Consider the following 15,099-nt stretch of genomic DNA (forward strand, 5'->3'; position numbering starts at 1 on the left):
GCTGTTGTTTAGGAAGGAGCAGAATCGTAGGCACTTCCTGTTGGCCCTTGTGGTGAACCAATTGATCTGGGGAACTCCCCACCGCTGGAAGATATTGTTATTACATCCAGGTGGACAGACCACTCGTGATTGTGAAAAGACCTGCTGAGGTGGTCTGCTAGTTCGTTCTGCGACCCTGGAAGATAGGACGCTTCTAAAAGTATGGAGTGTGCTATGCCGAACTCCCAGAGCTTGACGGCTTCTTGACACAGGGGAGAGGAGCGTGTTCCCCCCGTCTGTTGATATAAAACATTGCTGTTGTTTTGTCTGTCAGGACTGATAAGCACTTGCCCTTCAGAAGAGGCCAAAAAGCCTAACATGCCAGCCGGACTGCCCTGAGCTCCCTTAAATTGATGTGAAGCATCAGTTCTCTGAGTTCTGTGCTCCCCAAGGTGTGCCCCCCACCCCATGGCTTAGCTGTCAGTGGTAGACATCGGGATGGACGGGGTTTGGGAAATGCGACCCCTGAGCACACCAAGTATGGGTTAAGCCACCAGTGAAGAGACTTGAGAACGTCTGGTGGAAGGGTAACCACCATGTCTAGACTGTGCCTACTTGATCAATACACCGATGCCAGCCAAGCTTGGAGAGGTCTGAGTCGGAGCCTTGGACGTTGCACTACATACGTGCAAGATGCCATGTGACCTAGGAGTTTTAAGCAACTCCTTACTGTGGTTATAGGGAATCATTTGAGGTCCTATATGATGTCGTGAATAGCCTGGAAGCAGGACTGGGGCAGGAACACTCTGGCCTGTGCCGAGTCCAGCACTGCCCCTATGAACTCTATTCTCTGAGTACGGATGAGCATTGACTTTTGAGTGTTTAGGAGTAGACCCAATTCATTGTGGATCCAAGTGGATCTTATGAGGGAAACATGTTGATCCACTTGTGTTCTGGACCAGCCCTTGACTAGCCAGTCGTCTAGGTTAGAAAATACCTGAAACTGCCTTTTCCACAGAAAAGAGGCCACGACTGACATACATTTGGTAAACACCGAAGGTGCTGATGATAGGCCGAATGGTAGTACTGTAAATTGGTAGTGGGAACTCCCAACTGTAAACCTTAAGAAGTGCCTCTGGGGCGGGATTATGGAAATGTGGAAGTGTGCGTCCTTAAAATCGAGGGCAGCATACCAATCTCCTGGATCCAGGGATGGGATGATAGTGGCTGAAGAGACCATTCAAAACTTTCGTTTCTTCATGAACCTGTTGAGACTGCGCAGATCCAAGATGGGTCTGAGGCCCCCTTTTACTTTTGGTATTAGGAAATACTGGGAGTAAAACCCCTTTCCCTTGAGCTGTGGCGGAAGCCTACTTGACAGCCCCCACCGATAGGAGGGTTTGTACCTCCTGGAGGAGAAGTTGCTCGTGAGAGGGGTCCCTGAAGAGGTATGGATAAGGAGGGTGGGAGGGGGGTCGAGGAAAAGTTGAGAAAATATCCTCTCTCTACCAAGCGCAGGACCCAATGGTCCGAGGTGACTTGGGACCACGCTCGGTAGAAATGGGATAGATGGTCCAAAAACGTGAAAGAAGGATCCAGCTGAGAGGTTCGTATAGGGCCCTTGGGGGCATCCTCAAAAGGTCTGCCTAGGGCCTGGTGGCTGCCCGGATGACCCAGACCCCCTGTTATTTGGGAGTTGGGGTTGGTGACACCATTTCTGGTTTCCGGGACGCATATGGTTATGGTCCTGCCTAAACTGCCCCTGGTATGGTCGTGTCATGGGTTGAGGCCTAAATTGCCCACGCTGGGTGGAAGGGGTGTGCAGACCCAGCGATTTTAGGGTGGCTTGGGAGTCTTTCAGACTGTGGAGTCTCGAGTCCATTTTCTCCGAAAACAACATGGTCTCCTCAAATGGTAGGGTCCTGAATTGTCTGTTGGACCTCCCCGGGGAGGCCCAAGGCCTGCAGCCATGAGCAATGGCACATTGCAATACGCGAAGACTTTGTCCATGTTGCAGAGTCTGCCAAGTCTAATGCCACTTGCAGTGACGTCCTGGGGATCATCTTGCTTTCATCCACAAGAGCTGAGAATTCCGGCTCAGAATCTGGTGGGACAAGGTCCAAGAATTTGGACATTGTGTCCCATGACGAAGTTATAACGGCTAAGGATCACCTGCTGGTTTGCGTTACAAAGTTTGGAATGTATCTTCCTCCCAAAGAAGTCCAGCTTCGTTTCATCCTTAGCTTGGGAGGTAGGCCCTTGCTGCCCTTGCCTTTCCCTCGCATTAAGAGCTGCCACTACCAATGAGTCCGGCAGGGAGTGGGTAAACAAGTATTCATAGCCCTTGGAGGGCACAAAATACTTTCTCTCGACTCCCTTAGCTGTAGGAGCCAGAGAGGATGGTGTTTGCCACAGGATGTGTGTGTTCTCCTGAATGGTCTTTATCAGGGGAAGGGCCACCCTGGTAGGTCCTGCCGGGGATAAAATGTCCACTATTGGGTCTGACACCTCAGTGACCAACTCCATCTGTACCCCAAGGTTCTGAGTGACCTTCCTCAGAAGTTCAAGGTGGGCTCTGCTGTCAGGAAGGGGAGGCCCTGAGGATGTTCCTGCCACTGCCCCATCTGGAGACGATGAGGAGGAGCCCGGAATATGGGAGATCCCCTCCTGCTCATCCGACTCCTCAAAACTCTGAGGCTCCGCCCCCCCAGTCGGTGTCCGCTTCGGTGCCGGCTCTGGTACTGTCCGTGGTACTGCAATGCCGGGTACGGTGCTAGGTATGTTGCCGGGTGCGGTACCAATTGTGGTGCTGGCGGCAGTAGCGGTGGCTGATGCCTGGGAAAAATCCCCGGCCCTCGACGCAGTCCTTCTCTCAGACGGGACTGAAAAGGAGCGTACCAAAGCGCACCCCTGGGACTGGTGGTAAGCCCACCAGATCCGGAAGGGCCACTGGGTCGGCATCTGAGCCAGTACCCGCCATTGTGGTGGCCATGGTACCAGGGCGAAGTTTTGGTCATCCCTGCTGACTGGGAATGCCAGCGGTTCAGGAACTCATATGAGTTCTCTGGGACTCATATGAGTTAGTGTCTGATGCAGACTCTGATGGGTCTGCGCGTGGGGATCATAGTGGCACTGTGCTCGTCAGTGCCAGGAATTGGTGCCAGCACAATGTAGATCATTGCCAAGTCAAAACCGGCTTGCCCCTGGACTTCACTGGTGGCCTCTGAATCGTTTGGGGCCTCGGGACTGGTGTTGTGACACCGTGGTCGGAGGAGTGCGGACCTGTTAATGTTATCAGGTCCCACGCAGCCTCGTATGTCTCAGGTGTGGAAGGGGGGTCCAAATCCTCTACCTGAGTCTCCTCTAGTGGCACCAGATTCAATGTTCACTCTCATGGGCCTGAAGTTGACAGTCGCAGCTGTTGAGCTGGAGGGGAGGTGCGGTCTTGCACCCATCTCCCTCCCTTGGATTCACATTCCCGTGCGTGGGAAGGAGAGCGCCCTCTATCAGTCTTCCTGTGCTGCTTCTTCGGGATGGGAGACTGTGAGGAGTGCCAAGATTAATCCCAGTGCCGAGGGTCTCTGACCCCAGAGTCCTTCCTTGGCACTTCCCGGACCGAAGCCAGCGTGCTGTGTACCGACGCTGAGGAGCCTAATGCCATGTCCCTGGGGCTTGACTCAGACTGAGGGTGGAGAGCTGCTTCCATTAGCAGCAACTTTAGTCTGTGATCCCTCTCCTCCTTTGTGCGGCGGCAAAAGCTCCTACAGATCTTGCACCTGTCTGCTTGATGGGACTCCCTCAAGCACTTTAGACAAGCTGAGTGTGGGTTACCCTCGGGCATATGCTTCTGGCAAACCCTGCCCGGCTTAAACCCCTGGGTCTGAGGCATGCCCCGGGTCTGGGAGAGGGATGGGGAAGTGGGGGAGGGAAACACCCCCCAGTGCCCCAAGTCCAGATGTCAAACTAACTAAAACAAAAGTTTTGAGCTATCTTTAACTATTTACAGATAATAGGCTAGAGGATCGCTCGTTGAAGACGAGATGCAACGCTCCAGCGACTATCACGAACTGTAAGAAGGAACTGGAGACGGCGGGTTGGCAGGGCCCTATACGCGGCGCCACGAAGGCGTGACTCCAAGGGGCTTCAGAGCTGACCCGTACCATGCATGTGGCATGCACGCACCTAATTCAAATCGATATGAGCAAGCACTTGAAGAAAAAATGTGCATCTGTACTATTTTTATAGGAAATAAAATTTGGTTTCATTCCACATCTTCTAAACAGAAGAAAAACCTGTAATTTAATTATAATGAATGTTAAAGGGTGTATCTAATCCAGGAGAAAATGCTTAATTCAACGGCTGTACTCAATGCTGTTAGGAGATGGATGAGTAACTTGATCACAGTTGCTTTATTTAAAAACTCTACTTTATATTTCCATACGAGGAAAAAGATGACGCTCCTGTGATTGCAATTTTACAACTGGCCTATTTAGTCTTGCGTGGCCTGATTTTCTAAAGTACCGAATATCTTTGTCTCCCAGTGAAGTCAATGAGATTAGTGACTTCTTAGCAACTTTAACAAATAAAGCCACTAATCTACAGGTTATTGATGGAATAAGTTTGGTCATAAAAAGTTTATACAGTATATTGTAGAACAGTATATTGTATACCTTCTGCACTTCTCCGTTTTTCTCTCACATGTTCTTGAGCTGCAAAAAGAATCTGTCGGACTACTTCAAGAGTAGCAAGCTGAATATCAGGCGATTCTCTGGTTACGATCAGTCGATGCAGAACATTCAACAACTCCACACCAAGCTCCTGTTGCAAAAGAAATGTTCAAAGTCTTGATATTCACATCAATTTATTTATTACCCACAAGCATCAGAGGTTAAGTATTCTAATGTAAATTTATACAATGCTTTTAGAACTTAACAGATGACATAAACTGAACATAAACAGCTTGGACTTCAGAATACTCTATGGTGAACTTCTGTTCACCTCAGAGTGAGACAGGAGATACAAAATGAAGCTTCAAAGTAGCAGTAAGCTATAATTGTATTCTCTCTCACTCCAGGCTTTCCTTTTTATGTCTTTACGTAATGTCTTCAAAATACCTATGTGGACTGTGTCTAGACTGCCCATTCCACAGAGTCATTGCTTAAGATGCAAGTACAAAGTCATCCCTGATAAACAGATGGAGGACAACTGTGTAAATATAAAACTGTAATAAGATGGTATACATTTTTGTCAGAGCCTTGTGAACTGTATTCTCATTACATTTATTTGCTCATTTCTAATTAGGAGTAGCTGAAAATCATTGCTTTTTTCTTCTTTTTATCTATCTAATGGTTTTGCCAAAGCGCAGATACTCTCCTACATATTAATTTTCTAACCTCAAGTACTTGACATCTGAAATGTTACTGTTTCAATGCATAACATTAAAATAGAAGGAATTAATGATTTTTTTTTTTTTAACTCCACACAGTCATTTTCTTGAAAGCCTCCTTCCATCTTCACCTAAGCTGAGAAGCTAAGTTCTGTTCCTACTTACTTCTGTTCACATGCAACCCCACTGCCTTCACACAGAAAATCAGAAGTTGAAGCTAAAAAAAACCAACCCACCAATCTACACTTCTAAATTTTGGAGCATATAGTGAGAAGGACCTTTCCCCATCAATGTTCCCAAAAATCTTAAAGGAAGGAGAGGCCTCATTGCTTACACCAAACATACATTAGTTTCCAACCTGTCAAGCTTCAAACACAGGATCAAAAAGAAAAAAAAGTAGGAAATTTAAAACAATGATTCATGAAACTAAAGATGTAAGTAGTATTATTTAAGCTACAGAAGTTATTGAATGTTCTGTATGATACAGAACCATAAAGTGATAAGAATTCCCAACAGTAAAAGTGGAAGACAAGGTTTTCATACGCAAGAGGTAAACTGGGGTCTGAGAAGCAGACAATTTTCCTTGCTTTAGGGACAACTGAAAGGTAGAATTCCAATTAAAACAGTATGAGGAGTTCATCTGTGCCAGCAAAAGCCTTGATTCTGGTCACAAATGTATCAGCCTTGGTGCCTTCTTCAAACAAATACTTTTTGTCATGGATTGTGCTTGGTAAATATTTTGCATGCATTCAATTCTTTGTTTAAAAAAAATCACAAGTATCACTTCACACAAATGAAGGGAGACTGCGATATCTGCTTTGCTTCCTAAGGATATATATTTCATTTAAACTGTGCTGTACATAAACAAAGATTACAATGAGGCCAGGCTGGGATACTCTGAGTAGTTTGTGGATTCGTCATATGGCAACTAAATCATGACATGTCCCTTTAATTAACTTTAATTACATTTAAACAAGATTGGGTTTTATGAAGGAGTATTAGTCATAATCAGAAGTGATGTGATATATATTTACTTCCAAAAGGGTCAATCATATCTATTTACAGTACTTTGAAAGATACAGTACAGCACAGTTTGCTCTTGAAATGGAAGAGTCCTTATTTTATAATGTGGTTTTGGGAATAGTGGCCCAGAACAGTCAGGACTTACCCAGGTAACGTGTTCAGGCAGGTCTCAAAAGACGTAATTTTTAACGTTTCATTCAGAACAACAAAATAATGACTGACTGGTTAACACGTACGCAATGCCTGATGGATAAAAGAGCAACACTTTTTTGATGGGCAAATAAGTTAGTGTAGCACCACTGTGGATGCATCCACATAAGTCTGGCATTAATAGGGCTATGTAGTGGAGGTGCCCGCCCAGGCTAACTCTGTAGTGAAGACATATCCTCTGAAAGGATGGTTTATCTGATTAGTTTTCGCAGTTACATTAACATACCCTGGGATCTTCCTTCCTTCCAGAGATTGACATGCTGTTCCTTGACTGGAGTCAGAGAAATGACAACCAGCCATGCTACACATCTAAGTCATCTTTCAAACTGTAACTAAGTGGCAGTCTAGCAATGATTTCGATAGTATTCACATAGGTGGGTTTCTTTTTAATTAAATTTTAGTTTATTATTTCTTTCTATTTCTATAAAATTTTCAGTAAAAACATTTGGAATGCAAAATCTGAACTTTTAGGTGAAGTCAATGTATCAACACACTCAAAGAGAGCCAAAAAGTCTCAGGATCTACAAGAGTCAGAGAATTAACTAACTGCCACATTTCTTACCAGACAACAGTGTTTACAATCGGTGCCACAGACCAGCAAATGAAAAATTATTGTAGATTCAAGGTCAGCTGCGAGATCTAAGTGATACCAGACACTGTCACAATACCCTGGAATTCCAACTCATATTTTCTAAATTAGCATGTTACCTGATCACCACCTATTTTAGACCTAGGCCAAGGAACATCAAGAAATGCTTGCAGAGCATGTAGGCAAGCAGTAATGTTTTCCATTGCTGCATCTGATCGAGGCGAGCAGAGAAATTCCACACTAATTCCTGTAAATTATAGGAGAAAAAACAAAAACATAGGCTTTACTGAAAACACATTTAAAGTCATTTTGTAAATCAAGACAAGTATGCTGTCAATGCACTGAAAAGACATTGAAACAGCATATGCATCTTTTATATTTTTGTATGCCTAAGTAAATTAATCTTCAATTGTAAACATTTTGGGCAGGGACTTCTTGTGACAATTGGGCCTATGCCTGCTTGGGAATTAATCATGAAAAGTAGGTCAAGTTATTTTTAACAAAGAATGTATAATAGGTGCAAGAAAACCAGACAAGAAACCCCCCTGGATTAGTCCAAACAAAAAGGCCCTCTGATATAACTCAAGGACCGTGTTGAGGTCATGTATGGTAAACAAGAAAATGTGAGTCCGGAAATTAATGAACCAAAATTAGCGTGTCAGAAACTTGGCCTAACTGATGGGCAAAATAAGAAAATGGGTTATCCCAGCCATCACTCCCTTTTGGGTCATTGAAGAAAGACTTTGGGGGAAATACGGAAGAACAGACAGAGGCCACCAAAGCGAGCTTCATCATCATGACTGTCACCCCCGACCATCTCTTGGGACACTGGACCTTTTTAACATTGTTTAATGATGGACAGTGACTGTGTTATTTTAACATCTTTGGGCCCCATATTCCATCTAAATTAACACTATAGACCTTGTCTTCCTTTATGAATATACAGTATCTGAAATAATTATGAATAGACCGAAACTTTTGGGCAATAGAATAGAAACAAATCATAATCAGCTTCAAAAATCACAGATAGAAGATGAAAATGTTGAGATCTGAGTGCACTAATTAGGAGGAAAATTCTTAAAAGCACCCCACAGAATTTTTGCCTTTGCATGAAATTGAGAACCTTGAATGTAGGATGTGAACTCTTGACATACTGATTTACATGACAGGATAAGTTTACAGAGAAACTGTAAACATAGCTTAGAAACTTAAAGGCTGAGACTTAGTAGTTTTATTTCACAAAAAGGCTGAAGTTTTTAGTTAATCATGTAGTTAATTATTTACAAACTCCACCTCACTAGCTAAATGTGGCAAAGTAGTCTATATGAACCCTGGGCCTGCTAACCCTAGTCCTGAATGAAACAACAAAACTGTTCTGTTGGGCCTCAGATGCCGAGTCTATGTTTTGCCAGGTTAAACAAAAACTTATTTAAAACTGTGGGCTATATTCCAGAGTAACTGCAATCAAGTCAGTCGCGTCACCTTATAATTACACTGGTGTAACCAAAATTGAATCTGGTCCTAAACTCGAAGCAGAAGCACTAGAAGGTTTATGAGCATAGCAGTAAATTGGCATGTGTTCTGTTTACCTTGCATTGGATATTTTTTCCCAGCATAATCAGAAAGACAGGAAGCAATTCTGTCCCCAACATAAAAACCAATTCTTGCCACAGGTACTTCCAACATACCAATTCTTCACCAACAAAATTAAGAGCAGACAACCAAAGCATTACTGAGTGTCAACAGTATTATTTATACTGAAATTACTGTTCAGAATTTAAAATCTAGACAGATTACACGCTCATCAACCAACCCAAAATAAGATGAAATATGTCAGTATTCACATCCTCAGGAGATTTCACTGCAGCCCTGGAGGAGGAATCTTGACACATTGTAGTTGGGGTGACAGGTCTGGAGAGATTAGTTACTCCTTCATCTGGATCAACCACAAGGAAACCTGTGCTGGTGAGCCATAATGCTGTAGCGTAAAGAATTAGAGCCCAGGAGTTGTGATAGTGTGGCCTTGCATTTTCAATTGTCTCCGCAGTATAGAATGCACCACCTAAAAAAAAAAAAAACAGTCAGAGTTTTAAATGATGTGACTATTTTTAGTTGTAAACAATTTCTCTTACAGGTTTGGGATTCTTTTCTGTTATTATAATGGTATTTGTGTTTTGTAACATTTCATTGTATTTCTTAATTGTTTAACAGCCAGAGCTGACCTGGTGGGTTGTGGTTAATAAAAAGAATTATCAATAAAAAGGCAAGTAGAATCAAGTAAGTTTCTTTAACTCTTTTTTCTTCCTCTCATCTTAAAAATCCACTACTTCTCCATCCCAGAGAAAACTCTGTCCTAAACACAGTAATTGATTTTGTGGTAAATAGCTACAAAATTATAGTGTGCTGGTTCTGTATCAACTACATCTTATTTTGTGAAAAAGTTATATACTGTGAGTAGGCACAATTCAGCTGAGATATTATAAAGCACACACACACACACAAACTATATCAAACACCAATAAAAGTACATAGTTGCCTTCATACCTTCAACCGGAAGTTGAGAGGCATATTCTGAAGGCAAAGTTAAGAGAGCAAAATCCTGAAGTGCAGCAAGCCAGAGTTTGCTTAGGGTCCCAAGGTCCGCCTGGACTAGGTCCAGAAGTCCATCGGCTGACGAAGTTAAATCTCTGTAGCTTTCATCTGTAGAGTTTGTGATTGTCAAAGTTTGCTTGTGTGCATCACTTTGGTTTTTTTCTCTTTCAACTGCAACTATGTAAACCTGTTCAAAGATTGAGAGAGATAGAGCAATAGTTATAGATTTTAAGGCCAGGAGGGACTACTGCACGTCACAGGCCACAGAGCTTCCTTGAATTAAATCCTGCTTCAAGTCTAATAGCTGTGGTTGAACTGGAACATATCTTCCGGCAAAATACCCAGGCTTGATTTAAAGATTATCAGTGATGGAGAATCCACCACAATCCTTGGTAAGTGGTTTCAATTGTTGGTGACTATCACTATTAAAAATTTGCACTTTATTTCTAGTCTGAATACATCTAGCTTCAACTTCCAACCATTGGATCTTGTTATCAATCAAAGAGCCCTGTAATATCAAATTTCTGTCCTCATGTAGGTACTTATACTTTGTGATTAAGTTACCCCTCACCTTCTCTTTGAGAAGTTAAATCAATTGAGCTGCATGAGTCTTTCACTGTAAGCAAAAGCCCTGTGTAAATAAAGATTTCACACACTGCAAAGAAATAATTAAATTAGCTCACTACCGTGATTTTTTCAACAGTGGGGAGGGAGGAGCACAGATGCCTGGTTCCATCTCCCTTCAGTTGGAAAAAAAATCATGGTTTGGGGCTAATTTGGCTGCTCGTGGGAGGTTAACTTCCTGCCCAGCTGGCTGGCAGGGAGGAAGATGACCACAATGTATGGTGATTTGGAGCCTTGGCTGACCAACCCCAGGCTGACCCATCTCTGCCCCCAGGCAGGCCTGGAGGAGGCAATGCAGCATCAGCTGTCAAAGAGCTGTGGCCAAGATCTGGAGCACAAACAAGTGTGTGAGGGAGCCCTGCCCTGGCAGGGGGATTGGGGCATGAGGAGGATGGATCCTGGTCTCATCCCATTTTCCCCACACTGTGACAGCCCTCCCACCCCCGACACCATTTCAGGGCAGGACACCCTGCACACACTTGCTCATGTTCCAAGTGGTGATCCTGGGCTCAGCTTTCTGGGCTCAGCACCTTGCCGACCGGTGCTGCAGTGTCTCCCCCAGGCCTGTTGGTAAGGGGATGAGCCTGAGGCTCCTAATAGCTATGCATTGTGAGCACTGCCCCATGTTCCCTGCAGTGGTGGACTTAGTCTGGAGTGAGCTGGGTCCTGATCCCTGCCTGGACTGGACGGCACCATGTGGTGAGATATCGACCCCCCTCAGCCCACCACCCTCCTAAAGCATGGCACCAGCCTGCTAATTCTCCATGAGCAGCTGCAGCCCAGGCAAGGAGGCAGAAGCTGGGATGGCCTGTTTCTGTCTCCCCACTGTTGGAAAAATTGCAGCAGTTGGGGAGGCAAGGGCAGGGGAGGGAGAACAGGACCCAGAGTCAATGCATGAAATTCAAATACTTTCCTGTGATGTTGCAGTGAAAAACATTGACACAGGACCTTAACATAAGGCACATTCTCCAACCCTTTAATCATTCTCGTGGCTCGTCTCTGTACCCACTCCAATTTATCATCATCCATCTTGAATTATGGACACCAGAACCAGACACAGTATTCCAGCAGTAGTCATACCAGTGCCAAACACAGAGGTAATGAAACCTCTGTGCTCCTACTTGATCTACACTTGTTAATACATTCATGTTTTTGGTTACAACAGTCACACTGGGAGCTCAGATTCAGCAGATTATCCACCAATGATCACCCTATTTTTGTCAGCCACTGCTTTCCAGGATAGAGTCCCTCTCATGTAAGTATGGCCTTTGGTCCCAAATATATGACCCTGCATTTGTCATAGAAATCTAGGACTGGAAGCGATTTCAAGAGGCTATCTAGTTTATCTGCCCACCTTGAGGCAGAATTAATGATTTGTGTGTCATCTGCAAACTTTATCAGTGATGGGGCTATATTTTCTTCCAAAGTTATTGATAAAAATGTTAAATAGCATAGGACAAAGGGCCAAACTATCCCTGACAGGTGTCTGTCTAACCTTTTCTTCTAAACCTCTAGTGATGGGGATTCCACAACCTCCTTAGGTAAGAAATTCCAGTGCTCAACTATCTGTACAGAAAGTTTTTTCTTATACCTAACATGAATCCCCTTGCTGCAGACGAAGCTTATTATTTCTTGTCCCACGTTCAGGGGACACGTTTACTTCCTCTGAGCTTACAAAATGCTCCAGATTTTTCTGTATCAGTGACCTGCCTTCTTTATTATTTATCACTCCCCCAATCTACAAACTTTATCAGGAATAGATTTTATGTTTTCTTCGAGGTTATTTATGTAACTGTTTAAAACAGTGTAGGGCCATGACCGATCCATGCATTATCTCACTAGATGGTGACTGCTGTTTACAGTTACATTATAATTATAGATAAGTTCGCTAGTTTTTAATCCATTCAATATGTACAATGTTGATGCTTTAATGTTCTAGTTTCTAAATCAAAATAATCATGTGGTACCAAGTCAAATACCCTACAGAAGCCTAAGTATATTACATCAACACTATTATCTGTAAAAAGAAGGAAGAGTACTTGTGGCACTTTAGAGACTAACAAATTGATTTGAGCTGAAGCTTTTGTGGGCCACAAGTACTCTTCGTTCTTTTTTGCTGATACAGACTAACCACTCTGAAACTGTTACCTGTATCAACCAAACTTGTAACCTTATCAAAAAAGAGATGAAGTCAATTTGACAAGATCTATTTTTCATTAATCCATGCTGATTAGCATTAATTATATTACCTCCCTTTAGTTCTTTATTAAATCAAGTCATGTATATAGAGGTATATAAAATCATGAGTGGTGTGGAGAAAGTGTCACTGAAGGTCAACTGAAAACTTCAGCAGTTCTGGGACCACCACTTAAAAACTTGGTCATAATCATTAAGTGTTCTCTATATATCCTAATTATTACAATCTCATCGCTTACTTTTTCACATTGAAGCTCCTACTAATCTTGATTTTTATTTCACTTGGCACGGTACTGGATTATCCCTAATCAAGTCTGATTTAGGGTATCCCTCTAATCTAAATTGCTTTTAAAAAAATCCATTAAATGACATTTCTAATCCTTTAATTCTAGAAACAGATTAACAGATACATAGATTTTAAAGACAGAAGGGACCACTATGACCTTAAGTCTGACCTCCTGCATAACACAGGCGATAGAAACCTATACAGTAATTCCTGCCACAAAGCCCCTAACTACTGCACAAACATGCAGTAGATGTTTGTACGATTGCATACCATTTAGTGAGATATCCAGTCTTGATTTAAAGACTTCTAATTATGGAGAAATCACCACATCCCAATGGTTAATTACTCACATTTTGTGCCTTATATCTAGTCTGAATAGTCTGGGGTGAGTTTGTTGTCTGTTAGTTTCTTTTTGTGGGCTTGGTTGCCCTGAGCCTGCTTGACTGCAGCTTTCAGTGTGGTCTGTTTGAGTGCAACCTCCCTTAAATATAAAAAATGTGTTCTTAATTTATAACAGTACTTTAAATGGTAAATTTATAACCCTATTGTTTAAAATGAATTTACCTTTTCTTGCCATTTTTAACACATTTTTATTGAATTATTGTTATAAGTAGAAAAGTTTTTTAAAAAATAGTTACTGTTTAATGCTGGGGGGGGGGCGTGAAGAAACTTTGTCAATATCAATTTTCACAGCAGACTTACTGCCCATTGCCACCCTTACTTCTGCACTGCTTCTGGCAGGGGTACTGCTTTCAGAGCCACCCAGCTCTAAAGGCAGCACAGCCGCCAGCAGCAGTGCAGAAGTAAGAGTGGCAATGGAGTGCTAAGTCTGCTGTGAAAAGTGATGTTTGTTTTCACTTTTCTCAGAAGACTTACTAACATAGACTTCACAGCAGACTTGTTAGCTAGCTGGAAGGCTGTGAAAAGTGATATTAATGAACATACAAATATCACTTTTCACAGCAGGCTTACTAGTTTCCCATTGCCACCCTTATTTCTATGCTGTTTCTGGAAGTAGGTGCTGCCCCACAACCGGGTGGCTGGAGAGCAGCAGCTGCTGGCCAGGAAACCAGCTCTGAAGGCAATGCTGCTGCCAGCAGGAGCACAGAACTGCAGAAGTAAGGGTGGCAATGTCATACCAGGCCAGCCTTACTTCTGTGTAACGTTTGACCCTTGCTCTGGGAGAAGGGGCTGTGGAGGGGTTAAGGCAAATTCTGGGGTGGGGATAGCCACCGCAAGCCTCCTGTAGCACTGCCCCTGCTTGTGTGTCTGATTGGCACACACAAAAAAAAGAAAAAAAAAGTAATTTAACAATCTCAGTGCTGTGATTTAGTCTGTGGTTTAATGTAGCTCTTCAGCAACTGAACATTCAAGCGCTCTAATGTTGTCTCAGTCCCACCTATTTAGCCTCAAGACAACAAACCTGCATGCAAAATACTACAATCTCCAGAGTCCAATTTCCTTAAAGTGGTTATAATACAAATATATATTTTGTTTAGGAACAACGATCACTGTATTATATGCTTACAATACACTTCAAAATAAATACACTACATCACAATGGAAAGGTGGGTGTAATTTTCTAAAACGTTAGATTTAAATTATATATTTTATAGCAGTTGCTCTCTGTTTTGTGCATATACTCACAAGCCCCATGTAATAACTTTGGCCCCAGTTTGAGCGCCCTGGTTTAGAGGACACGTGAGAGCCAGATTCACATAATAAACATTCTTCAAACTGAGGCCAATAACCACTCCCCCCCCAAAGAAAAAACAACACCACAAAGAACAAACCCCCGCAAGAGTAAAAATAATGCAGGCAGAAGTCCAACAGCACAGTGGAGGCTATCCAGTTTATTGCACTGAACACAACACATATTACCCTAAACTTCTGACTGCTAGCACCTGGCACTGGATGACAGTGGATGGATCACTCAGTAAATTGACCTTTCCTGTTCACTCCCTTTGAAGCATCTGGCATTGGCCACTATTCAAAGACAGGATGGACCATTGGTCTGACCCATTATGGCCCTCCTTACGTTTAGTTTCAGCTTCTAACCATGAATTTCATTAATCCTTTTTCCTGATAGATTTAAGAGCTGTGTATTATCAACTGTCTTCCCCATGCAGTTTCTTGTAGACCAGCATCAAGCCACCTCTTACTCTACTCTTGGATAAATTAAACAGACTGACCTGCTTGGGTCTCTCACTATAA

General features: G+C 43.0%; 1 protein-coding gene across 5 annotated transcripts in view; it reads right to left on the bottom strand.

Annotated features, from left to right (window-relative positions):
- HEATR5A (HEAT repeat containing 5A) overlaps positions 1 to 15,099 on the bottom strand; it is a 119,404-nt gene that overhangs the window by 19,029 nt on the left and 85,276 nt on the right. For 4 of the 5 annotated variants that reach the window (XM_077819003.1, XM_077819002.1, XM_077819001.1 and 1 more), the window contains 4 exons: positions 9,732 to 9,966; positions 9,001 to 9,249; positions 7,307 to 7,434; positions 4,650 to 4,797 (listed from right to left, as the gene is read on the bottom strand). In XM_077819003.1, coding sequence (XP_077675129.1) covers positions 4,650 to 4,797; positions 7,307 to 7,434; positions 9,001 to 9,249; positions 9,732 to 9,966 — 760 coding nt within the window. Of the gene's footprint in view, positions 1 to 4,649; positions 4,798 to 7,306; positions 7,435 to 9,000; positions 9,250 to 9,731; positions 9,967 to 15,099 lie in introns of those variants that run through there. The other variant, XM_077819005.1, reaches the window with a different exon arrangement.

Source organism: Eretmochelys imbricata, chromosome 6, assembly GCF_965152235.1.
Source record: "Eretmochelys imbricata isolate rEreImb1 chromosome 6, rEreImb1.hap1, whole genome shotgun sequence".
Taxonomy (NCBI): domain Eukaryota; kingdom Metazoa; phylum Chordata; order Testudines; family Cheloniidae; genus Eretmochelys; species Eretmochelys imbricata.